This window comes from Micromys minutus (genome assembly GCF_963924665.1).
Source record: "Micromys minutus genome assembly, chromosome: 19".
In the NCBI taxonomy this organism is placed as follows: Eukaryota; Metazoa; Chordata; class Mammalia; order Rodentia; family Muridae; genus Micromys; species Micromys minutus.
Genome location: NC_137954.1, coordinates 34,665,135 through 34,689,921, shown reverse-complemented (window position 1 = coordinate 34,689,921; position 24,787 = coordinate 34,665,135). Strand labels below are relative to the sequence as shown.

Below are 24,787 nucleotides of genomic sequence, written 5' to 3'. Positions count from 1 at the left end.
CAAAACTGCTTACACAAATGTCTGCACATAAGACACTGAGGGACCCTGCTTCCCCCCAAGCTAGTTCTGATTGGTAAATAAAAATGCCGGCAGCCAATGGCTGGGCAGAGCAGGCAGAGGTGGGACAGAGAGAGATGGGGAAGCCCCGTGAGAGGGGCGCAGGACGGATCACACATGGAGAGGAGGGTGAGTGGGCTGACATGTAGTTTAGACGCAAAGCAGCCCTGGGTTGTGGGGGCTGCTCAGAAGGTAACAGGGCAACAAAGATAAAATGTAGATTTGGAGGGTGTTAATTCCGGTTTACCAGAGGCGAGTGTGCTGTGGGGAGGTTTAAAAGTGCCCAGCCATTGACTAATCAAGGCATAGCAAAATTAACTGCCACGTGTATGTCTTTCACTCGAGAATCCAGAGGGCTCTGAGGGGTGGCTGGAAGAGGGACCCAAAGTGGTTTAATTAATTCACCAGTGTTACTGTGGGTGACCAAATGCCATCTCTGTCCTTTGCTGTTTTGTCTGTAATTGAAGGCTCACCCGCCACATGGGCTGACACTCTAGCCATCTGCCTCCTTTTCTATACCTCCAGCCGATCTAGGAAAAGGCAGAAGCTAAATTCAAGCCCATGGGCCTTCTCTACACACAGGCGCACTACTTCTCCAATACCCGCATTGAAATGTATGGTCTAGGTTCACTCACAGATACACCAAGTTACCGGATAAAGCCAACTTACTTGGATGCGGCTCCAAGACTCAAGCACCAGTGTTTAAAAGGAAAACAATTTAACTTTGATCACAAATTACAAAATCTCCATATAAATTAGGAAATAATCTTCTGAGAATGAAGCCAAAAATCATTAATCAGGACACAAAATGCAACATGATAAAATGGTCATAAACCTAAGCCCAACCTTCCTTGAAATCTGTGAAAGCCTGTTAGCTAGTTCAGACTGACCCAAACCCTAACCAGCCTACCGGCCTGCCTCCGGAATACTTGAGAAGGTAGATGGCAAAGTGGATGTGAAGGTAGAATTCCAGCTTCTGGGCCAGGGAGTCAGTATCTCTGATGGAGCTGGGAACATGCCCCTCCCACAAGTCAAAGAATAATTTCTGGTCTCCACTGTCAAACGCTGCCAACAGATCCTTCTGCAGAGAAGACAGAAGAATTCAAGTCAAAATCTGACATGGTGATGCATGCACGCCTTACTCCCAGCACTTGGGAGGCAGAGGCAAGTGTATCTCTGTGAGTTTGAGGCTAACCTGGGCTACAGAGTTCCAGGACAGCCAGGGTTACACAGAGAAACCCTGTCTTGAAAATCAAGAAGAAAAAAAAAAGTCAAATAAGATGCTCATTCTTCCAGCACCCAAACTCACCCCAAACTCACCCTACCAATGCTAGATAACCCACACCCTTTCCCAGAGGCTCCTTAGGCAAGCCCTGTGACCACTCCTACATCTCCAGCCTTTGCAGTACCCGACCTGGATCCTCTGAGAGCATGAAATGCTAAGGCCTTCCAAACGGACAGAGTTCTGCAGCGGGAGGACCCATGGACATGAGAATGTACTGAAGTCTCCCTTGGGAACTATAGACTTCCACAGTGGAGAACAATTGTTCCAGAATGCCAGCTTACCCTGAGCTGCTACCGCCCATTCAATACAAACCCACAATGTTTTAAAGAAATTAACAAATTTCTATCTTCTCCAAACAAGCTAGGAAAAGCTGAGGGCAGCCTGTTAGCCACTGTGGATGGGCACTGCCAGAACAAGGCACAGGCAGCCTTGCTCAGACCCCAGCTGTCTGGGGGAACCTGGCCAGAGGCTCCTTGCTTTCTTGTGGATGAAGAATACAATGGTGAAGTGAGTGTACCCAGGGTTATGCTGCTAGGCTAGCCTCAGCCCCATGCGACAGTGTACTCATATACATTAAATGAACAAATCTTTTCAAGAAAGAAAAAATACATGTTGGCAAAGATGGATAAAACTGAAACCCTCTATATTACTAGAGGAGACATATATTTATTTTATTTTATGTGTATGGGGGTTTTGCCTACATGCAAGTCTGTGCCCCACGCTCATGTGCAGTAACTACAGAATCCAAAAGGGGTGTCAGATTCTTTGGAACTGGAGTTACAGATAGTTATAAGCCACCAGGTGTTGGGAATTGAACCTGGGTCCTCTAGAAGAGAAAGAAGTCAGTGCTCTTAACTGCTGAGCCATCTCTCGAGCCCTCCCTGTTGTTTCTTGATAGCGACTGTCCTGATGTGAAGTAAAAGACGCTGTGGATCTTAGTGCATTCCTCCCATAGCCTTGGGTCTATTTTTATCTAACATGAAAGAATTTGCAATTTTCTGACTGGCATAAGTGTCTCCACAGCTGAAGCCAGGCGAGGACTTACCTGGATTACCAGAGACTTGGAGTCCTTCTTTAATGACCCACCGACAGTTTTGCATAGTGGCTTTCCTTTAACTTTGCATTCTTTTGAAAATGTCTTCAAGGTGTCTTCAAATTCAGCAAAATCTAAATACTGGAAAACAGAATATAAATCAGGAACAAAAAAATAAAACCCAAATACTGTAATTAAACAAAGGTCAAATACCCTGAACACATCCTCTCTAATACAGACATACAAAAAAAACCAATAGAACTTTGCTCAAAACCACACCCACTAGAATGTGTGCCATCAAAAAAGCAAGGCCTGGGAATGGCTTAGCATGTGATGTTCTCCCATCAAGTCTGATTCCCAGAATCAGGAGCCTCACAGCTTCTTGTAACTCTAGCTCCAGAGGAACCAACCTCTCCTTCTGGCTCCACCTGCACATGCACTCAAATGCACAGAGCTGCACACAAACACATAAATCATGAAATAAGTCTTCAAAAAGACAAGCGCTAACAGTGACAAAGGAAGTAGAGGAAAGGGAAGCTTCTATACTGTTGGTAACACAGGAGACCAATCCAGCTATGGATGGAAAGTTATGGAGGTTCCTCAGAAAACTAATAATAATAATATAATAATAATAGGGATAATAATAATAATAAATGTAATATATATTACTTGCATGTATGCAATTGTCAAGTAACAAGACAAGAAAAAATTTGAACTAGGCTATGATCTAGCAATCCCATTATCCCATTTTTGGGCATATATTTTAGGTATATATAGAAAATAAAATCTAGGGCTGGAGAGATGGCTCAGCGGTTGGGAGTGCTGACTGCACTTCCAGAGGTCCTGAGTTCGGGTTCCAGCGACCATGTGGTGGCTCATGGCCATCTGTAATGGGGTCGGATGCCCTCTTCTGGTGTTTCTGAGAACAGCTACAGTGTACTCATATAATAAATAAATCTTAAAAAAAAAAAAGAAAAGAAAAGAAAAAGAAAATCTACTTCTAAGAGTGCTGCTATCCACATGTGTATTTCTACATTATTCAAATCACCAAAGACACAGGATGAACCTAAATACTGATCAACAGATGAGTGGATAAGAAAATGTGTTACACACTAAAATATTACAACCTTAGGAAATCCTGTCCCTGGCAACATGGATGCACTGGGGGACATAAAGTAGATGAGCTAGCCCAGACAGAGTCAGGCAAATACTGCACGCACACATGGAATCTAGAGTCACACTCACAGAAGCAGACAGCACAATGGCAGTTCTGGTCAAAAGCTAAGTTTCACTTATGCTAAATGAGAAAGGCCTGTAAGCCAACAGTCACTGTGATGGCTACAGTTCATAACACTGTGAAGCACATTTGGAATTTGCTAGGAGAGTCAATTTCAAGTGTTTTTTTAACACAGTTGGAGGAAGAAAAGGATGAGAGAAAACATGGGGTGGAGGTACTTAATTAGCTTGATCAGCGATCACATTGGCATATCAAGCAATACACATGTTGAAACATCAAGCCATAAATGTACATCTTTTTGTCAAGTACTTATAGAAAAGAGGGGCCCACAGATTCCAGATTAAAGAAAAACATCTCCTGGGGCTGAAGCTATAGGTTATGAGCCACCCTACATGGGTTCTGGGAACCAAAGCTGGGTTTACCCTGCGAGCAGTATGTGCTCCTAACCACTGACCCATCTCTCCGGCCCTGTCATCTTTATTATTAAGAGAAACTCAAGTAATGCAGTCTGAAGAAAAGCTGCTGTGATTGGCAGAGGTCTAGAGCTTTTGGTTTACAAGGATCCATTTGAAATAGAATTAGAAATAACGCTTTGCTCACAGGAGAACGTAAAGCATTAAAACTGGAAACCGTTAGCAGTGAGCCCCTTGCGGAGTGTTCCCACTCTCAAGAACAATGCTCTAAAACGGCTCTTCAGTAGGTATCGGTCACATGGTGTTTTACCTGTTCTAAACTGTGGCTGGGTCCCCTGACCCTGTCTAGCCTTGTGGTTCCAGTCATAGAAATGTATTCACCATTACCACCATGAACAGAGTTGCCCGTCCAAAGTGGACACCATCTTCCCCCCAGTGTCTCTTGAGGTGTATCTGACAGTTTACCCATGTAGAACAGCCTCCACCTTTTCAGCTCCAAACCTCAGAGGGCCGGCCTGGGTCCTGTTCTTCCTGAGCTTTCAGTGTAGCAAATCTAAATGGCTGTGAGTTAAAGCGGATCCCAGCACTGGGGAGGCAGAGGCAGGAGGAAAGGGATTTCAGGGTCATCTTTGGCTCCCTATCAGTTTCAAGGCCATCCTGGGCTAGATGAGACCCAATCAAACACAACACACTTGCACGCAGATGAGTGGAGAAAGTGGAAAATCATGTAATGATTTTTCAAAAATGCAATTCAGAAAAAATATTGCACCTCACTATTTATTTATATAGTCATTTACTCATCTAATTTGTTTTGATAACCAGATGTCTGCATAAAGCCCAGACTGACCCGCTGAAGCCTCTCAAGTGCCATATTACATGAATAAGCCTGCTACACTTTAAAGATTGTATTTATTTTTATGTTATGTGCTAAAGAACTTGTCTGCATGTATATCTGAACAACACATGTCCGCAGCATCCACAAAGCCAGAAGAAGGCATCAGATGGCTGTTTGCCACCATAAGCGTACTGGAACCCAAACCTGGGTCCTTTGGAAGAACAATCAGTGCTTTTAACCACCAAGCTATTCCTGCTACACGTTAATTCTCTTCTTAAGAGCTTATTCATTTTTTATTTTTATGTGTATGAGTAATTTGCCTACGTGTACATATGTTCACCACATCCATGTCTGCTATCCACAGAAGCCAGATAAGGGTGTTGGATTCCAAGACTAGAATTACTAATGCTAAGTTCCCATTTGGGTGAGAATCAACCTGGGGTCCTGTGGAAGAGCAGCTAGTGATCTTAACCTTTGAGCTATCTCTCTTGTCACACTACATTTTTAAAAAAAACATGCTTTGGGGACCTGAATTCCAATCCCTGGAGCCACAGCAGGTAACTCACAAATGCCTGAAACTTCAGCTCCAGGAGATCCAATGCCCCACTATGGCCTCTGTGAGCACTCACACACACAATGCAAACAGACAGACATGAACACATAATCTTTAAAAAAAAAAAAAGCTTTTCTGTGACTTGTGTTTCATATAACTACCTCTTTCACTAGTCCAAGTAATTCAGATTCATGAGCCAGGATATCCCCCATAGTGAACTGTTACTGGTAATTCTTACAGCAGAAATCTCTAGGAGAAAAAAAAAAGGTTAATTTAAACCACTTAGAAATCACAAGTTGGTGGCTGTGGTGAGCAGGATACAAGGCCCCAAAGACATGCACATAGTAATCTCCAGAACCTGTGACTATGGGGCAATGAAAGGTCACATGACTGGGGGAATTTAAAGATGCAGGTGGCGTTAACTAATCAGCTGTCCTTTAATCACAGAGATAAGCCTGGATTACTAGTGCAAGAGAGTCACTGGTAACAAGATGCAGAAAGAGGGACTGGTCACTTCGGGCTCTGAATATAGTTGAGAGTCAAAGAGGTACGGCAGGAACTGGGAGGGAAGGCACTGTCCTCAGGCTTGTCCTGAAAGGAACAGGCTGCCAAGGCCTGAATCTAGCATGCTCATCCAATCTAGTCCCCTCGGTAGAGGTCTAACCAAATACTTTATGTGGCTATCCACCAGAAATGCTCACTGCAGGCTTCTAGCCTGCAGAACTTCAGGACACTAAGCCTGCACTACTTCAAGCACCAAGTTCACAGAGATTCCTCGCAGCCACAGTAGAAAACAGAAGAGCTGAGCTGTGATTCTATTGGGAGAGTGTTTGACTAATATGCATTAACGTCCTCTAGCACCTCATAAACTGGGTGTGCTGGCAATTGGGAGGGAAGGGTGTGATGCATATGCTGTGATCCCAGCACATGGAGGTGCTTCTCGGAACCCACAGATGAAGGCAGACTCCTTAGGCCCATCTCTCCAAGCCTCCATCTGTAGCTGATCCGCTGACTTGAACCACACTGGGCATCATGCAGGTCCAGCATACACAGAAACTCATTGATGCCCACAATATACCTGCCCTTGAGGACCTGCATGTCCACAGTCCTGTCTGCTTTGATGCTCTTCCTGCAAACATCTACGTCTTGCTTGGTCTCTGCTTAATAGGGAACATCCAGAGAGACTCTGGAAAACATTCCATCTGGCCCATCACTCCCAAGCCACCTGCACTGCGGATTCCCAGAAGCACTCCCCACTGGTTGGCCTCGATGTCCTCTCACTGATGCACCTGTATCAGAATCCCCTTCATAACTCAAGGCGAGCACTGTGTGTGTCGCTGCGACCCAAGATGCCCGTTAGACACCCTGGGCTGGACAGCCCTGGAGCTGGATGGAAGGGGATTTGAGGAAGAGAATGGGGAAAAAAAAATCCAAGGTCACCGTCTCATTAGAAATGAGTAACTGTTGGAAGAAAAGGGAAGGAAGGAACCACACTACGTGGCAAGGGCCCAGGAATTTTGAGTTCACGGATGCTATGTGGATGTGTTTGGGATGGTACCAGTCTGCAGCACCACTGCTTTCTCTGGGTACTTGCCACTGCCTGAGCTGTTTGTTACCTGGTGAGGTCTGCCAAGAAGGAAGAAATGTGATGGTGAGGGGACACAGGCTAGGCTGGGGGTGGGGAGGCGAGGGCAGTAGGAGTGTCAACTGCTACAAAAGGGGCACAGTCCAGTTACCTGGAAGTCAGAAGGCAGTGGTCTGAACGGGAGAGAGGCTTCAAGTTACACTTTGGGGCACAACACAGGAACAAGCAGCTTCCGAGCACTGAGTGCACGGATAAGGAGGATGGGGGAAAATGCTGAAAATAAAGAAAAGTGGAGCTGGGCAACAGTGGCTCGTGCCTTTAGTTCCAGCACTTGGGAGGCAGAGGCAGGCGAGGCTCTGAGTTCAAAGCCAGCCTGGTCTACAGATCGAGTTCCAGGACAACCAGGGAAACCCTGTCTCAACACCACCACCACCTCCCCCACAAAATTAGGAAAGTGGGCAAGTCATGATGCTGAAATCGCCAAGGTAAGTAGAACGGTGAAGAAACTTCTATTAAAAAGTAAGCTGGGGTTGGAGAAATAAATGGCTTAGAGGTTGGAGTTAGGGGGGGACAGAGACAGACAGAGAGACAGAGACACAGAGAGCGTGAAAACAAGCCTGCTTGCTGATTCCCTGGTATAGTGGCAAATACACACCTTTAATCTCAGTATTAGTAAGGTAAAGGCAGGCAGATCTCGGAGTTTGAGGCCACCCTGGTCTACAGAGTGATTTTCAGGATAGTCAGGGAAACCTTATCTTGAAAAAAAAAGTTAATTAATGAATTACATTTTAAAACAGGCTGAGCAAGACAGGGAGCAAGCCAGTAAGCAGCACTCCTCCATGGCCTCGGCATCCACATCGGTTCATGCATCTGGGATCCTGCCACATTTCCTTTGATGAACAGAGATGTCCCTATGTTGTTTTTGGTCATATTGCTTCATCGCAGCATTAGAAATCCTAACTAGCACAGTCTCCCCCACAACAAGAGCAAACCCACAGCCTCTCCAGAGCTAGAATTAAATCTATGCTGATACTGCAGGAGAGTATGCAGGAGTTGGTTCTCACCTTCTAATGTGTGGATCCTGGGATTTATTTCAAGTCATCAGGCTCGGTCAGCACGTGTACATCTCTTGTGAGTTCAAGGTAACCCCTGAACCCTCTGTGTTGGATAGATGTCCTTAGAGACATCCTTAGCTCGGTTAACTTAGTCCAAACTCTGGGCTAAGGATCTACTTTGTGGAGAAAGAAGCAAACTGTTCATAGTGTTTTGGCATGCGGTGACGAGGACATCTCTCCATTCAGGCCTACAACTGGCTGGATAAGGAGAAGATGAGTTTTTGTCCTACAAGTATCATGCTTCCATTTAGATTCAGTGAAGTCTGAGTGTCCTGGGCTCTGGGAAGAAAAACTACTAATGAAAACTATGGGGAGAATGGGACCTAAATGCCCCAGGCCACGAGATAGTGCTGCCAATGCTCAGCGAGAAGGCCCGGGGCTATTCAATGTCTGCTCCACCGCAGCGGAGTCAGGGGCTCCTGGGGAAAGCGATGGGATGCTCAGGCGGCCGCCTCGGGCCCTGGCCAGGGAGGAACTGGGACCGACAAGGCGAGCCCTCCAGGCGATCGATGATCCCAGGCCTGCGCCAAGGGTCCAGCCGCAAGGAGGGCCTCGCTTACCTGCTGCGGGGCTGTGCTCTCACTCCGACCGCCAGCTCGCCCGCCGTCACCCGGGCAACTGCTACCGCTAGCCGAAGTCACGTGAGACGACCCGGCCAATCTTGCAGGGCAAGGACAATGCAAAGCATCCTGGGAGAGAGAGTGAGCTGTACCCTACGTGGTCAGTGCCGGAAGTGAGGCTGTACCTAGTCGTGTGGCGTCCTTAGCCTAGCTGCAGACGGACGGTAGCTCGGATCTGCCTGTTTTAAGATCTGAGCACCACACGTCCATCTAAGACAGAATCTTCCATGGATTATTAGAGACACTTTTGTCTTTCCCGTGTGAATTTTAGGTTTGTAAAACAAAACAAGTTCGAAGGCCGGCGAGATGGCTTAGAGCTAAAGGCACGTTCCTCCAAGCAGGACGGCAGGGGTTTGATTTCCCGGGGCCTATTTAGTGCATGAGCGTGCATTAAATACTGCCCAGAGTTCTGCCCAGCCCACCGCCTTGAGTGTATTCCGAACTACTACTCTACTCTTCCTTCTCTGGTCCAAAGTCAGGTTAAGGCAAGAAAATAACACTTTCCCCTCCCCTCGGAGTGCTGAGGCTTTGTGGTAGAAGTCTTTCTCTCTATTATCACTTTCCAGACCTTAAAAAAGCTGGAGTCTCCCAGGGCTATAGACTGTCCAGAGGAGACGGGAGGTGCCCTCGTCTTTGAAGAAGCTCTAGAATGATCGGAGGCCTCATCTCCTGAGCTCTCTGCCCTGTCAATACCTTTGTGAGTTAGGATGTCTCTTAACTAAGGCTGTATTTAGAAGGAGTACTATGTCCTGTCTAGGCACTATAGCTTGAATATAATTTCCCCTAGATGTATTCTCAGTTAATACTTATTGTTAGTATAATTGTGTGCCAAGGGTTAATAGATGAAATGTAGAACATCCAAGTTTCTTTAAATTTCAGGTAACTTCGTCATGAGTATATCAGCAGTATTGCAATATTCTATTGTGTATATATGGGGACACATTTTTATTTGCTAAATACACCATATTTGTGCCCAGCATCATACTAAGTGAGCCATATAGGTTCTTTGATTCTTGTGTCTACAGGAGGGATAATGGGCTCTGTGTTTTATGGGCTAACATTTATGCTTTACCAGAATTCTGTGCACCTGCAAAACAGCCACAGTTAACATCCCACCCTCTTGTTTTCTGAAATACCTCATCCTTGTGTTCTGCCAAGGACCCAGATAAAACTGTCCACTCTTCCTCTTAAATATCCTGCAACTCAAATCCCAGAAGTCAGGCAAACACATCTAGAAGTGATAAACTCTGGAAGGTTCCATGTGTTTCTTGCCTGTGTTTGTGTGTGTGTGGTCTATGTGCATGTGTGTACATGTGTTTTCAGGTGAATCTGGAGGCCAAAGATGAACATAAAAATACCTTCTTTTATTGTTTTTCATTTTATTTGTTTGAGACAAGGTCTCTCGGTGAACCTGAAATTTATCAATTTGGTTAGACTGGCCAATGAGCTAGCTCATCTTAATTAGGGTTTTATTGCTGTGAACAGACACCATGACCAAGGCAACTCTTACAAAGACAACATTTAATTGGGACTGGTTTACAGGTTCAGAGGTTTAGTCCAGTATCACCAAGATGGGAACATGGCAGCATCCAGGCAGGCACAGTGCAGGAGGAACTAAGAATACTACATCCTCATCTGAAGGCTGCTAGCAGAATACTGACTTCCAAGCAGCTAGAATGAGAAACTTATAGCCCACACCCATAGCGACACACCTACTCCAACAAGGCCACACCTCTAATAGTGCCACTCCCTGGGCTGAGCATATACAAACCATCACAGAGCTGTAGGGCAGTTTTTAACTCTGCTCCCCTCCCCCAGTAGGGATACAGAGGCACACTAGCAGACCTGGCTTCTGTGTGTGTGATGGAAATACTTCACTCTTTTACAGCAGCCAGTTTGCCAACTGAGCCATCTTCCTACAGCCTGAACTCTCTGCTCCCTGGAGGTTTTTCTGTTGGCCAGAGCTCAGAGGCACAAATGCTTGAGTTAGACTCGCTCTCCCCAGCTCTGTGAGTTCTGAGGACCTCCCCCCTTTTAGACATTTTAAAATTATTATTGAACATTTACTTGTTGCCAGGCAATGGTGGTGCACACCTTTATCCAGCACTTAGGAGGCAGAGGCAGGCAGATTTATGAGTTCCAGTCCATCCTGGTTTAGAGTGAATTGCACAACAGCCAGTATTATACAGAGAAGCCCTGTCTCAACAAACAAAATGTTTACATTCATTTATCTTTGCATGTCCTTGTCCCTTATGCGCACCATGTGTATGCAGTGCTTGTGGTGTCCAGAAGAGGGCATCAGATCCCCAGAAACTGGAATTACAGATGGTTGGGAGCCATCAAGTGGTTATGAGACTGGAATCTGGATCCTCTGGAAGCTTTTAATAACTAAGTCATCTCTCTTTCCTAAAGGTTATTTTATTTTAAAGATATATATATATATATATATATTATTACTATATATATATACTTTACTATATATATAGACATTACTATAGCTGTCTTCAGACACACCAGGAGAGGGTATCAGATCTTGTAGTCTTGGAGGTTGATGTCAAGGCGATACATGGTTGGACAGTAGAGATTGTGGTGGGGACAAAGTTTTTGTAAGGCAGGAGAGAGGAAGAAGGAAGGAGAATCAGGAGGAAGGCCGAGGAAGCAACGTGGAGGCAGACGTAGATGTTCCTCTCTGCGAACCTCTACATTAATACAGGTTGTTATGAATATTTTATAAGGGATGGAATTGTACAGGATGATATGACTTGTCTAGGTGGGCAAATTATATCATACCAATTGGATTGGAGTATTTTGGTGTGTTCTTTAATGTGGAGACTTAATTGAGTTCAAAAGAGGGTGTAGTGGTGTGACGCACAAAACCTGCTGCAGAGCTGGGATCTGTGTGTGCTAAGTGTGACAACAACCTACTGAGGGAAAGTGAGTGAAAACAGCATGCTGGGGTGGTTGTGGACCACCTGGATCAAAAGCAGACAGTGTGGGTGGAGTGGATCGTGTGGTTGAGAAAGAGGCTGGGCACATAGCTCAACACTGGAGCGACTCCGGCAGAGTGAGACTTTGGGACCAGTAGCAACAGATTCATCTTTAATATTTACTGCAACAAGATCTCATTACAGATGGTTGTGACCCACCATGAGGTTGCTGGGATTTGAACTCAGGACCTCTGGAAGAACAGTCGGTGCTCCTAACCACTGTGCTATCTCTCCAGCCCCCCCCCCCTTTTTTACAAGTATTTTTCTTTGGCTTGCATGTATGTTTTCATACCTGGTGCATGCAGTACCCTCGGAGGCCAGAAGAAGGTACTAGATATCCTGAAACTATAAGTGCTGATGGTTGTAAGCTGCTATGTAGGTGTGGGAAATCGAACCCTTGTCCTCTGGAAGTTCTCCTAACAAGCCATCTCTTTAGCCCCAGAAGGCTCTACATTATGTAGTCCATTTTGTCAAAGATAAAAACTGGACAGTTAAGAAGATTGTTTGGGGGCTGGAGAGATGGCTCAGTGGTTAAGAGCACTGACTGCTCTTCCAGAGGTCCTGAGTTCAATTCCCAGCAACTACATGGTGGCTCGCAATCATCTGTAATGGGATCTGGCGCCCTCTTCTGGTGTGTCTGAAGTCAGCTACAGTGTACTCATATACATGAAATAAATAAATAAATCTTAAAAAAAAAAAAAAAAAGAAGATTGTTTGGTTTGCAATAGTTGTGGCTCCACCTAAGACTTGCATAGAGGAAAGGGTGGGATGATTTATGGTTGGGATGGTTTAACCCTCAGTAGAAGACCCAGAAATGTTTATTCCTGACTGGTTTCTAAGTTTCACTAATCAACTAGGAGACACAGAATGGGAAGCTGGGTCAAGCACGCCTCTCTAGGTTGGCAACGATGGATTCAATGTAATTTGATAGCAGCCATGTTGAGTTATAGCTGTCACGATTACCCTTGAGTAATCCTGGTTGGTTTCCCACAAATAGTTTCTCAGCATACCATAAATAGTCAAATCCACACGGTGGTATGGAGGACTGGAGGACTGGACCCTGGTGCCAGGAATATGCCTGGCTCTTTGATACTGGCTTGAGATAAACCAGGTACATTCCAGCTTGAATGAGGTCACCTTTGTCCTGTCTGCTGTAGGAAGCCCGGTCAGTTGACCCAAGTTGTAGAGTGCTGCCTGAGATTGCTGCAAGTCATATTTCTTTCAGTAAATCTCCGGTAAAAAAAAAAAAAAAAAAAAAAAAAAAAAAAAAAAAAAAAAAAAAAAAAAAACGGGATCAGTCTGCCACATTCTCCTGTCATAGGGCAACTGGGGCCAGCTCAAACTCTGGGACTGAACTGTTTTAGAGCAGTAACACATCCAACTCATCCCCACTCCCTGAGCACAGAGACGAGCAGGTTCTGTGCTCATCTGAACTAAATTTACTCCATCCCTTTGCCACAGAAATCGGTTCAGAAGAAGCACGTGGCCTATTTGAACAAGTCCAAACAGAGTCAGTAAACGCTCTTCCTAGGGATCTTTCTACTGAAGTGTGATCATGCCATTGTAAAATGGCACCTAGGGAGGTCCACAGTCATGTTCTTCATCATGTAGAAAAGCTTGAGAAAAGATAAACCATCACCCAGGGAGGAGTCTGGAGAACAAGCCTGCCTTTATCTTGGGTTTAAAAGCCATCTCCTAGTAAAGACAAACTAGGTTCATTCCTGTTAATGATTAAACCTCTATTTCCCAAGCATTGGGCTATGCCTCACTTGGAACCTTAACTACAGATGATTCTGTACCGCATGCTCCAGGAATGGCAATCACGACTTTGTTTCAAAAAGTTGTTTATAACCATCTTGCAACCCTACCTTTGTTTCAAAAGGTTATATGACCACTGATGAGTACCTTGTTATAACTATGTTGCTATGCCCACCTTTGCAACCATGTCTTTATTTGAGGAGGTCCTCAGGCCTAACTTGCTATGCTTGTGTTCTGATCCTGTGGCCAAGCCCCTGTCCTATTTGCCCACCAAACCCTTCTTTGGAAACACCCTACCTCTGAGTTTGTCTTCCTCATAAACTTTCTCCAAGGCAGACTCTCAAATCCTGCCTTAAGGGGAGGAAGCCTGCGGACACAAATATAAAAAAAGCTCATTTTAATTAATTTTTTACTTTAATTAATGTGGCCATGATGTTTGGGGTCTGTGGTTTCTCCCATCTTTGGGATTGACAGGTCCCTGGACCCAGGCCCCGGGGTCCTGGAGCTGCTGCCATTCTGGCAGCTCCTCCATCCATTCTGTGAGCCACACTATCTCCAACAACCTGTGATCTACACTGTTGCTTTTTCCAGAAACTGGTTCAAACTGAGTTTCTACTGAAACCAAAAGAGACCTAGCTAGTAAAAGCACGATTTATGCATATGTCTTTCAAATGGCAAAAGAGACGAGTTTTGTTTATAATACAAGTAACCCATTATTTCACTTCCAACCCTAGCTGTGTGGAGGCTTTCCATATATATGTATATATATATATATAGTAATTCCAGGCAGACACAAGCTGTGTGTGACCTAATTCAGGTCTGAGAGTAGACACCTGGAGCTGCAGTCATATCCACAAGGCAAGGGCTCAGGCTACAAGAATGCCTCCAGAGTTCAGATGCCAATCACATACCTAATAGGTTATCGCCTGTGCTTTCACCAAACGACTATAAATCAAGGTTCTCTGGACTCACTCCTGGGTTCTATCAGTCTGCTAGGATGGCTCATTAAATTCAGGGAAACATGTTTACTGGCTCATTATAAAGAACATTGATAAGGGTATAGATAAATAGAAGGTTATATGTAGGAACATGGGCAAGGTAAAGACAGGTGCCCCTTGCAAACCCCTGCATGGTTCAACAGTCAGAAGTAGGAATATGGGAATTGTTTTTCTTAGTTTTTCTAGACAGGGTTTCTCTGTGTAGCCCTGGCTGGCCTGGAACTCAAAAATTCACCTGCCTCTACTTCCCAAGTACTGGGATTAAAAGTGTGAAGCCACCACCACTGCCTTGCTGAGAAGTCAGGACTTTTTATGGAGGCTGCCTTCCTATTAATTGTGGAAAGCTCCCAGCCTCTAATTATGGGTTTCTCTTTCTGGTGGCCAGTCTCTAGCCAGGAGCCTGCAGAGCACAGACACGCCTATCACCTAGGAAAGCCCATGGGATTAGGAGATGGGAGGGTCGGGAAGAGTGGAGGGTGTATATCTGAGACCAAAGCCTACTTATTACAATGTGTGAATGAACTCAAAGTGGCTTCTGTAATGGAGGATTCAATTTTTTAAAATTTGTTTATTTTAATTTTTATTATTGATTTTTGGGGTTTTTTTAATACATTTTTTTAGATATTTTTATGTATATGAGTGCACTGTAGCTATCTTCAGACACACCAGAAGAGGGCATCAGATCCCATTACAGATGGTTGTGAACTCAGGACCTTTAGAAGAGCAGTCAGAGCTCTTAACCACTGAGCCATCTCTCCAGACCCCTCGATTTTTATTTTTAAGATTTATTTTTGTTCCTATTTTTGGGTATGTCTGTGTGAATATATATCATATATCATGTGTGTTCAGGAGTCATAGAGCCCAGAAGAGGTTGGCTGAGTCCCTAGATCCGGAGTTACATGCAGTAGTGAGGCAAACCCAGGTCTTCTGGATCAGCAGCAAGCACTGTTACCCAGTCTCTGTCCAGGAGAGGCTTCTTGGCAGCAGCTTAAGTTCTCAAGGATCTGGGTCAGCTTCAGAACCGTGTGTGTGTGTGTGTGTGTGTGTGTGTGTGTGTGTGTGAGAGAGAGAGAGAGAGAGAGAGAGAGAGAGAGAGAGAGAGAGAACAACTTGCAGGAGTTGGATCTCTCTTTCCACATGTGGACTTCGGGGATCAAACTCAAATCATTCAGGTAGGAAGGCTTGGTAGCCAGCATCTTTATCTGCAGAGCCATCTTGCTGGTCCTGTCTCTTATTTTATATGTATGTATGTGTTGGCCTGTGTGCATATGTGCACCATGTACATACAGGAACCAGAAGAGGCTAGAAGAGGGTGTTGGGTACCCTGAATGGGATTTATAGAAGGTGTAAGTTGTCATATATGGGTACCAGGAACAGAACCTGGGTCCTCTCAAAAAGCAGTAAGTGCTTATAACCCTCAAGCCATATCTCCAGCCCCCTAACCACTGAGACTTGCAATTTCCTCTGCCCAGTGCTGGAGTATCTCTGTCCTCACTGTTCCATGGCTCAGACACCCCCCCCCCCTTAGAATGGGCCAAAGCACTCATTTGCTTTACAGGTTTTTGCCTGACCTTTCTCAGAGCAGGACAAATCCTAACAGTGGGCCCAAGAAATGTCCTCAAAACATTAATCATAAAAACTTCAAATATATTCAGAAGAAAAACTACTTTAATGAGTCCTTATAAACCCATTTCTCGGGTTCTAGGATTATCAAGATTATCAAGACACTGCTGCTGGGAAAAACTCGACCTTAGAGTAATTCCTTACAATAAGCAGAACACTTCAGCCAACATCTTGAGCTACATGCTGGACATTAAAGGCTCTGCATCCAGGGGCTGGAAAACCACCAGTCTTTTGCCTTCTGTGGCCCCAACTCTGAGCAATCTATGGGGGCACGCGAAGGGGGCAGTGGGTGTTGGGAAATGGTTCTCTGTTTCTGTTGGGAAATAATTCAAGGATAGCTTCATCTCTTTTTTTTTTTTTTAACAGATTTATTTTTAGTTATGTACCTGTGTCTGTGTAAGTGTATGGCATATGCATGTAAAGGCAAGAAAAAGGGCACCTAATCCCCTGGAGCTGGAATTACAGACAGATGTGAACTGCTAATAAGGGGGCTGGGAACTGAACTCTGAGCTCCTGGGAGACCAGAGTGCGCACTCTCTCTCTCTCTCTCTCTCTCTCTCTCTCTCAAAAGCATATTTTCTTCTCACTTTTTTAAAGATTCATGTATTTATAATTTTTTATAAAGATTTATTTTGAAGGATCCTAGGGGCTTTCGCCAGACTAAATCCCACTGCCTCAAGTCAAGGCTAGGCCAAGTTCCATTCTCCACCCCCAGTTCTTGGGAGGAGCAGGAACATTTTTGAAAAACCGAAGAATGTGCTGACTGATAGTCACCTGACCCTCTGATTCTATGGCTTGACAATAAATTGCTAGCCAATAGATTCAAAAGCTAATACGCTTAGCCAATGAATTTAAATCATAACCTTGCTGGTGTAATCTGTACTTCTAAAGAGTATAAAAAACTGCTCGTAACAGCCTTTTGGGGGGAGCCTCTCCTCTGGATGTAGGTCTTACTTTCCCCATACCTACTTTTATATTATGATGGTTGTTTACGGAGTGGACTCACAGCTGATCTGAAATGGCCTGAAACGTGACAACTGAGTTGATGAGGAAACGATTAGTCTAACGATAAACAGGAAAAGAAAGGTATATTAACGTTCACTTCCCTAGCTATACTGGTTGTCTCAGGAACCTGCCTGAACCTGTGGTCAGAGGTAAAATGTAAAACATCTTCTAGACCCCAGGACTATGCCTCTGATGTGGACAGGTCCCTGAATATAAAACTATGGACCTGGTGAGCAAAGAAATCAAAAGAACCGACCCTGGACTGGTTCTCCACATGTAGCTTGGAGAGAACTTAGAACTTGGCTGGCTGGTCTGTCTAAGGAGGGCTCCTGGGCGGGGACTGTGGCGGACAAGCCCGGTGGGGCTGCAGACCGACCGGCAGGTGGTGCAAAGAGCATCCGCTGCCCTTCAGGGTAAAACACTCCCAGCCTGGCCCCTCTGCCGCCACCCACCGAGATTGCACTCAGCTAGAGACGGGAGATTAGCCCTGTGGCCTGACATTTGGGGTGTTTCTGCCGTGACCTCGGATCTGGGAAGGACGGGGCCAGCGGGGCTCTTGGTGGGGTCTTGGGAAACAACCATCCTATCCCACTCCACCTTTCCCCGGCGTTCATTTCCAGGAACCCGTGTTTGGCTCGCTAGCCTGGCGGTCTGGAGGCAGAGGCGTTCCCAGAAAATGAAGCTGGAATCCGCGCTATGTTTTCCTCCCATCCAGACCTCTGCTAGCTTTGACGATTCGGGGCCCCTCCACCCTGCTGCCAAGCCCATCTAGCATCCCTTAACAGGGCCTCTCCAGCCTGAGGTCACGTTCCTTCCCAGCCTAAACTCACAGAAGGACAGACAGACAGGCTTGGGAGATCCAGGCGTCTTTGGGTGGGCACAGAACATTTCAGATAGACTTAAAATGCAAGGGGCAGAACGGCTGTCCTCTCGTCGTGGGTTGAGACTGAGGAACAGCCAGTCCTCTTTGTGTAACTCACGAGTGTCAGGGAACAAAAGGATCCACCAGGATCTTCCAGGGCCTCCATGGTCGCTGAAGATCTTGCCCTTGACGTCCTAAAATCCCCATGCTCTGGGGTGGCTAAGGCCCCTGTGTCTACAAAGATGCTCTTCTTGGTTGTTTCGCTTAAAAGCAGAGCTGGACCGGGACACAGACCCTAAATCAAGGGAGATGGTGCCGAGGCAGTCCAGCAGAGACCTACAGATCCTGCTTCTTTTGGTAGTAGCTACAGGGCCTGGCTCAGGTCAGTGTCCTCCAGGTGGGTGGGGGAGGCACTAGGGGACAAGGAATACGGCTCAGCTGGTTGCTGGGACCCTCTTCTGTCTTGACACAACCTGGACCCAGGTTTCTACCTAGAGCAGCATGTGTGATACAGGATGACTCGGATGAGTCGCCACCCTGACCTGTGCCTCCATTTCCCTTCTGCCCAGTCATGATGGTCCCTCCCTGAGCGAACTATCCAAAGGTTAGGGAATAAACATTTTGAGCTCCAAGAACAACAGTGAAAGGAAGCGTCGGCCGGTTTCTTCCCAGCCTTCTCACAGAAGAACCCAGGAGGCTGAAGCTGAGCGGGGGCAAGGAAGTGACTTCAGCGTTCTGGGGAGATGAGGGCACTAACAAACCCGCGGCTGCATCCAAGGGCCCTGAGAAGAGCGGCATGTGATGTCGCCTGGCCCCTGTAGCATCAGTCTCTATCTTGGCCAGAAAGCCTACTTGAGCTAACTAGACCTTTGACTAGTTGTGTCTCTGGCACAGGCCTTTCACCATTGACACCAGCCCTTGACAAACCCAGAACCAGGTGTAGGGGAAAAAAGCCAAGATAAGGGACCCTCTCTAATCCTCATTCTGGCCCTAAGGGTTCCCAGCATTCTAATGTCCTGATTCACATTTTTCCAGAACCATAACCATCTGTTCATAGGAATGTATGCACCCATCTTGGGGTCAAGTAACAGATTGTAGTGAAAGAGTTTCCTTATTTGCATTTGAAAGTCTGCCTTGTTCCAGAGCAAACCCAGAGTCTGCCTCCAGCTGGTAGTGTCTCAAAAGGGAGTGCAGCAGAGTCTAGGCTCTGAAATGGGGTATCTTAATCCCAGTTTAATCCCTGGAAGGGGGCATCTCAGTCCCAGCCCTCTACCCATGTACACTGTTTCCGGAAGCAGTCAACTTGGCTAGATGGGAGGTTATACGTTTTCTCTGCCTGCTCAGTCCTTATATGACTTTATAGGGTAGAGGCTGAGTGCTTTGCAGACAGGGTAGGCCTGCTGGGAGAACAGGCCTCTTGGTACCCCACTGAGTATGCTGACCTGTCATGACTCCCCACTTTCTCGCTGCACCCCTTTAATAACATGCTTTGTACAATTCTCTCTCCTATCTAAAAATGACATTCCTAGATAATATACCCCATTTGCCCATTGCTTAATTTACTTTTGTTTTTTATGTGTGGGTGCTTTGCCTGCAGGTGCTTATGTGTTTGGTACCTGGGGGGAGGCGGGGAAGAAGAGGGTGTCAGGTGCCCTAGAAATGGAGTTACAGACAGCTGTGAGCTGCCATGTGGCTGCTGAGGCTTTAACTCAGGGCCTTTGAAAAAGCAGCCGGTGCTTTTAGCTTCTGAGCCATCTCTCCAGGCCCTGCCTACTGTTTAAAAAATGAGCAATATGTTGCTCAGGCAAGTACATAAAAGCTTACTTGGAGATGGTTGGGCTTGGAAAGGCACTTGTCACTAAACCCGGAAACCTGAGCTTGACCCCCTGGGCCCACAGGCTGAAGGAGAGAATCAAAACCAACTCATAAACATCTTTCTCCAACCGCTTGCTTAGGGAAAGTGGCAGTGTCTCACAATGATCACAATGATGGCAGATATAAGCTTGAAGAGGCATGAGGCCAGAAAAGTATCTTTGTTCATTTCTTCCCATCATCTCCACAGACACCATCTGCACGTGCAGGGAAAAGCCAGGGTTCTTCAAGAACAAAACCAAATGAAAGCCAGTCTTCAGTAGAAACATTCATTCACCGCAGGAGAAACGGCATGGAAGGTTGAAGCCCCTGGGGAAGGTGGCTTCAGGGCAGATGAATGTCATCATCTGTGCTCATGGGACTCCAGTTTACTGTCAGTACTCAGCTGTGCTCTGTTCTAGCCATCTGTTCGCTTGTTTTGTGAGACAGGCTCTACACAGCCCTCGCTATCCTTGAACTCATAGCTCTGCACCTTGCCTCTGCCTCCCCTAGTGCTTCGATTAAAGGCATGTGGCCAGTTCCAATTACCATTCTTTCCATCCACCAGCATCTATCTGTGGATCAGGCTGGCCTCAACTCAGAGATCCAACTCACCATGCCCAGCCAATTGCCATTCTTAGCGCTGGGACTCTTGGACATGGTGGAATAGGTTTGAAGTTCTAGTATAACATTTGGGAAGCGTGACAGGTGGATTGCTGAGTTTATGGTGAGATAAGACAAATGCCAAAGGTCTTAACGGACAACAGAAGACAAAAGTGAGGCGTTAGGATCAAGGCAATGGACGATGACACACTGTGAAGACATGGCACTAACTTGGTGGAAAAAATCAGGGATGGCTTCCTAGAGGAAGTTTCCAAAAACACCTAAACTACTGAAGATGGTCCTTGGCATATAAATTTGGCTTAACACCTTGATTTTATGTGAGAGTGATAGGTATTCAATATAGCTGTACTGTTCATTTGACCGTGGCTCTTCCCTGAGCTGGTGACGTGTAGTCCAACCCTCTGGGTGGTAGCAGTGAACCATGCAGGCACCAAGGCAGACAACTGGGTCTCCTGGGTGGTCTTGTGTTGCTAACCTACATTGTACAGTAGACGTAGAAAAAAAATATCCAATTTATCAGACTTACCAAATACAAACCAATGTGAGTCAAGAGCCATCTGCAATATCTACTGGCTCTAGAGGTGAAACAGTAGAGTTGGGCTGGAGAGATGGCTCAGCAGTTAAGAGTATGTATCATTCTTGTAGAGGACACAAGTTCAAATCCCAGCACCACTCAGACAGTTCACAAGTGCTTCTAACTCTAGTTCCTGGGGAATTGGGTGCTTCTAGCCTCCATAAGTCTCTTCCTTTCTCTCTTTCGAAAGAGTCTAATTGTGGAGCAGTTAGGCAGTGAGAAGTACCCTGAGATAAGTGAAGCCCTGAGAACAATAAGTGAGACGGTAGGAAGCTTCCTAGTCTCCTGAGAATCAGGAATCTTCAGGCCAACATAAGCACCACACTGCCTCTTGGGGTATCAGCCATGCCCCAAGTCCCTCTTCTGCAGGAGAATGTGACGTGGACTCCAGCCAGATCAGCCATACCCCAAGTCCCTCCTCCAGTTATGACCACAGGTCACGTAAGCTCTAGGCAGAAACAGGACCACCCCGGAATATGTAGACAAGGTCTTTCCAAGCCCTTGGGCCAAGCTAATAGGAAGTACCTGTTATTAAGACTCTGAACCATTTAAAAAACTGTATATATATGGGGGTGGGGGTTGCTCAAGAGTAAAGTTGTACAAGAATCATTCCACCATCTGAGAGCCTTTGTTTTAAGAGCTATTAACACCGCTGTCTGAGAAGATATTACTTCTCCTGAAGCTTCTTGCACCCTGTGCCAGAGCCTCTTGCTGGCATGGTTCAGACTGTTACGGTGCCTCATGGCAGTGGTGGAAACAGGGCAAGGTGGACCCAGCAGCAGAGGCAGCAGAAGTCACTCCCATCTCTGACCAGGGATCTGTGTGGGATTTCTGGCCCAAGTCCCACATTTAATAGTTACGTCCAAAGCGTTGTACATTGAGGTAGAAGCAATGGTATAGACGAAGGTCAGGTGACAGAGACTGGGAAGGCACTAAAGCAAATGAGAGGTTGTAGAGATGAGCAGCCGAGGGCCTTGGACAGATGCTCATATAACAGATGATGTGGAGCTTATTCAGCAAGCTTTTAAGCTGACTAACAGGATTTACAAAGCTGGATTTGGAGAAAGGATTAGAGTGTGCTGAGTCTGGAGTAGTGAGTAGTGAAGGAGTGGAGTTGTAGTCACCGGTGAAAGCTGGGCCTCTGGTGTGGATATCAGCTCAAAGCAGCAGAGAAGGCTGGGTATAAATGTGCTTGGATATGCTATCTACGCTCATGAGACAGCCCAGATGAGGATGCCTTGCTGCAGAAGCTGGAGGTAACGTCAGGATCATGAGAGGGGTTCGGATACTCCTTTCATCAGCACAAAGTGTGGGATAGGAATATTGCTTAGACAAAGGAGATTCAGAGGACCATAGGACAACTCTGAGGACTAGCAGTTATAGAGGTCAGAGCTGGTAGGACCTGTCCAAGTGCCAACAAATCCCCAAATAACAAGTTGTCCAAATTGAGACCACTTGTCCAACCTGTGAAATGAAGGGGAGACTTAAGCCTGGAGAACTAGAGCACATCATAGGAGTGATGGCGAGGGTTTCTCTCTGCTTCCCAGTCAGGGGTCTTGCGATGTAGTCGAAGGTAGCCTTGACGTTTCTAACCCAAGCCTCAGCCTCTTCCTGGGATGGAAGGACCTGGTTCATGAAGGAGTTTTAAAAGGCAGGAGTCCTTTATCTACAAACTTGTAGAGGTTAGGGTTATAAATCAGTCACCTATTTCCACCTCCTGTTATGTAGCCCAACCGGCCTTTCACCCCGGAAAGATGAGACCTAATAACATGCAGGCAGAATCTCTGCCTTCCCTCTTTCATTTCTTGTACCAAGCCCCCAACTTCTAACTCCTACCCTGTCCACATGTGACTTTAGTCCTCTGACAGCTCTCAGCACTATACATTCACCAGGAAATCTATGGGGAAACCCCCAAAATCCACCAAGAGATAGTCTCTTGATCCAAATGACCATTTTTACATTGTAACCTGCACTTTAAAGCTGCCACATGCTTTCTACCTTAACTTGGCTATTTCGTCAGGCTGGTGAAAATACTACCTCTTCCCAGACTACTGTATTGGATGATGGCATCCAAGATACTTCTGGTTTTTGATCATTTCAGAAACAAAGGGAAATGTAAAACATAACTGTCTGAAATGCAAGCAACATGAAGAGCTTAAACAGGAAGGGCATAGCTAATGAAAGGCTAGACAATTAGATAATTTCTTTTATAGAATCATCTGATATTGAGGAAACAGGAGTTTACCATGCAGAGGATACAATGAAATTAACTGTGTGGAACCGTCCTTGGGAATCAGTAACCTTTAGACTGGACAGAGTGCATTAGGGCTGACCTCTCTCTAGAACTGTTTATTCATTTCCCTCCAGATATAAATAGCTGTCTTTTGGGCTGGGGATACAGCTTATAGCTCAGTGGTAGAACACTTGCCTAGTATGCAGAAAACTCTAGGTTCTGTCTCCAGCACTGCCACAAAGAGTTTCTACAAAACAATCTCCTACATTTAAGTCAAAGAACCAAAGCTCTCCTGCTTCAGCTAAGTGCTGGGGTTATAGGCAGGTGCCATCAGGCCTATTAGTGTATGGTGGTATATCCATAAAAAAACAAAACAACAAGGAACAAAATCAACTCAGGTCTTGTCAATGTGGAGATTTTAATATATTTATTTGAAAACCAAATTTTGTGAAAGAGAACACTGAACAGTCGTATATCTTCTTCTCAACCAAAGACCCAGGACACAGGTTCTTTATGTCAGTGTAGGCAATGATGTGTGGATCGAGCAGGTCTCAGCACGGCTTCCCTCATGACATTTCAGTGTGCCAGGACAGTCATCTACAGCTGAGCAGGTGGGATCCTGGAAAAGCCAAAGTGGCAGAAGCTGGCATTGTCCTTTATTCAAACTATTTAATTACTACTTGAAATCTAAACCCACTTCCTGCTTGGCATCTGCAGGCCGGTCATGCCAATCTGTTACTATAGTTTATTTCCCAATTCCTGACAAATCAACTATTTTAATTTCATCCTTTAAAAACTTCAGAGAGTCCAGCTTCTAGCTGTGTATTTTGCAGTCATTCTGAGACTACATGATGAGGTTGGTCACAGTGAGGCAGCGGGGAAGGCTGGAAGAGTCACCCTGAGTCAATACTAGGCTACAGATCAAGGCAGTGCCAGGCAGAGCACTCAGGACACACCCCCACTCTCCGAGGCAGGATCACATTGTGTAGTCAATGACAGGACAAGTCTATGCTAATCAGTATATGCTAGATTTGCACCTTGCATGTTTTCTGTGTGTGTTGCTGGGACTGAACTCAGGACCTTGTATAGGGCCAATAAATACTCTTATCAGTGAGCTAATCACCAGCCCTAAATGCATTAAAAAAATTGTGGTAAATAATTTAATTCCTGTGTTCTTTTTTTACAAAAGTTATTGATTTTGTGAGGGCCTATACTCCATGGTGCTTGTGTGCTCACACACCTCTGGGGAGCAGAGAATCAAATGCCGGTGTTCTCCATCTACCTTGTGTTTCTCAGGGATCAAACTTTGGCTGCCAGTCCTAGTGCAAGCACCTTTACCTCTGAGCATCTCTCTGGCCTCTACTTGAAAATGAGGGAATTAAAAGAGTGACAATTTCATACAATAAGATTACTTCAAGCTTCAAAAACTAAGAATCCCTTCCCTATTTTTGGTTTAAAATAATTTATTTTTTATTTTCTGTTGTCTGGTGCTTTGTCTATGTCTGTGTGAGGTGTCAGGTCCCCTGGAACTGGAGTTAC

The 24,787-nt window shown here is 45.7% G+C and overlaps 2 protein-coding genes across 2 annotated transcripts in view; both read right to left on the bottom strand.

The window, feature by feature from the left end:
- ARMC9 (armadillo repeat containing 9) overlaps window positions 1-8,719 on the bottom strand; it is a 119,993-nt gene extending 111,274 nt beyond the window's left edge. The window contains exons 1-4 of the mRNA XM_080932795.1: window positions 8,674-8,719; window positions 5,575-5,662; window positions 2,388-2,516; window positions 968-1,138 (exon numbers count right to left, since the gene is read on the bottom strand). Coding sequence (XP_080788921.1) covers window positions 968-1,138; window positions 2,388-2,516; window positions 5,575-5,625 — 351 coding nt within the window. The 5' untranslated portion in view covers window positions 5,626-5,662; window positions 8,674-8,719. The remainder of the gene's footprint in view (window positions 1-967; window positions 1,139-2,387; window positions 2,517-5,574; window positions 5,663-8,673) is intronic.
- A 14,946-nt stretch (window positions 8,720-23,665) lies between these two features.
- PSMD1 (proteasome 26S subunit, non-ATPase 1) overlaps window positions 23,666-24,787 on the bottom strand; it is a 70,285-nt gene continuing 69,163 nt past the window's right edge. Inside the window, exon 25 of the mRNA XM_080933389.1 lies at window positions 23,666-23,867. The gene's annotated coding sequence lies outside the window, so the exon portion shown is untranslated. The remainder of the gene's footprint in view (window positions 23,868-24,787) is intronic.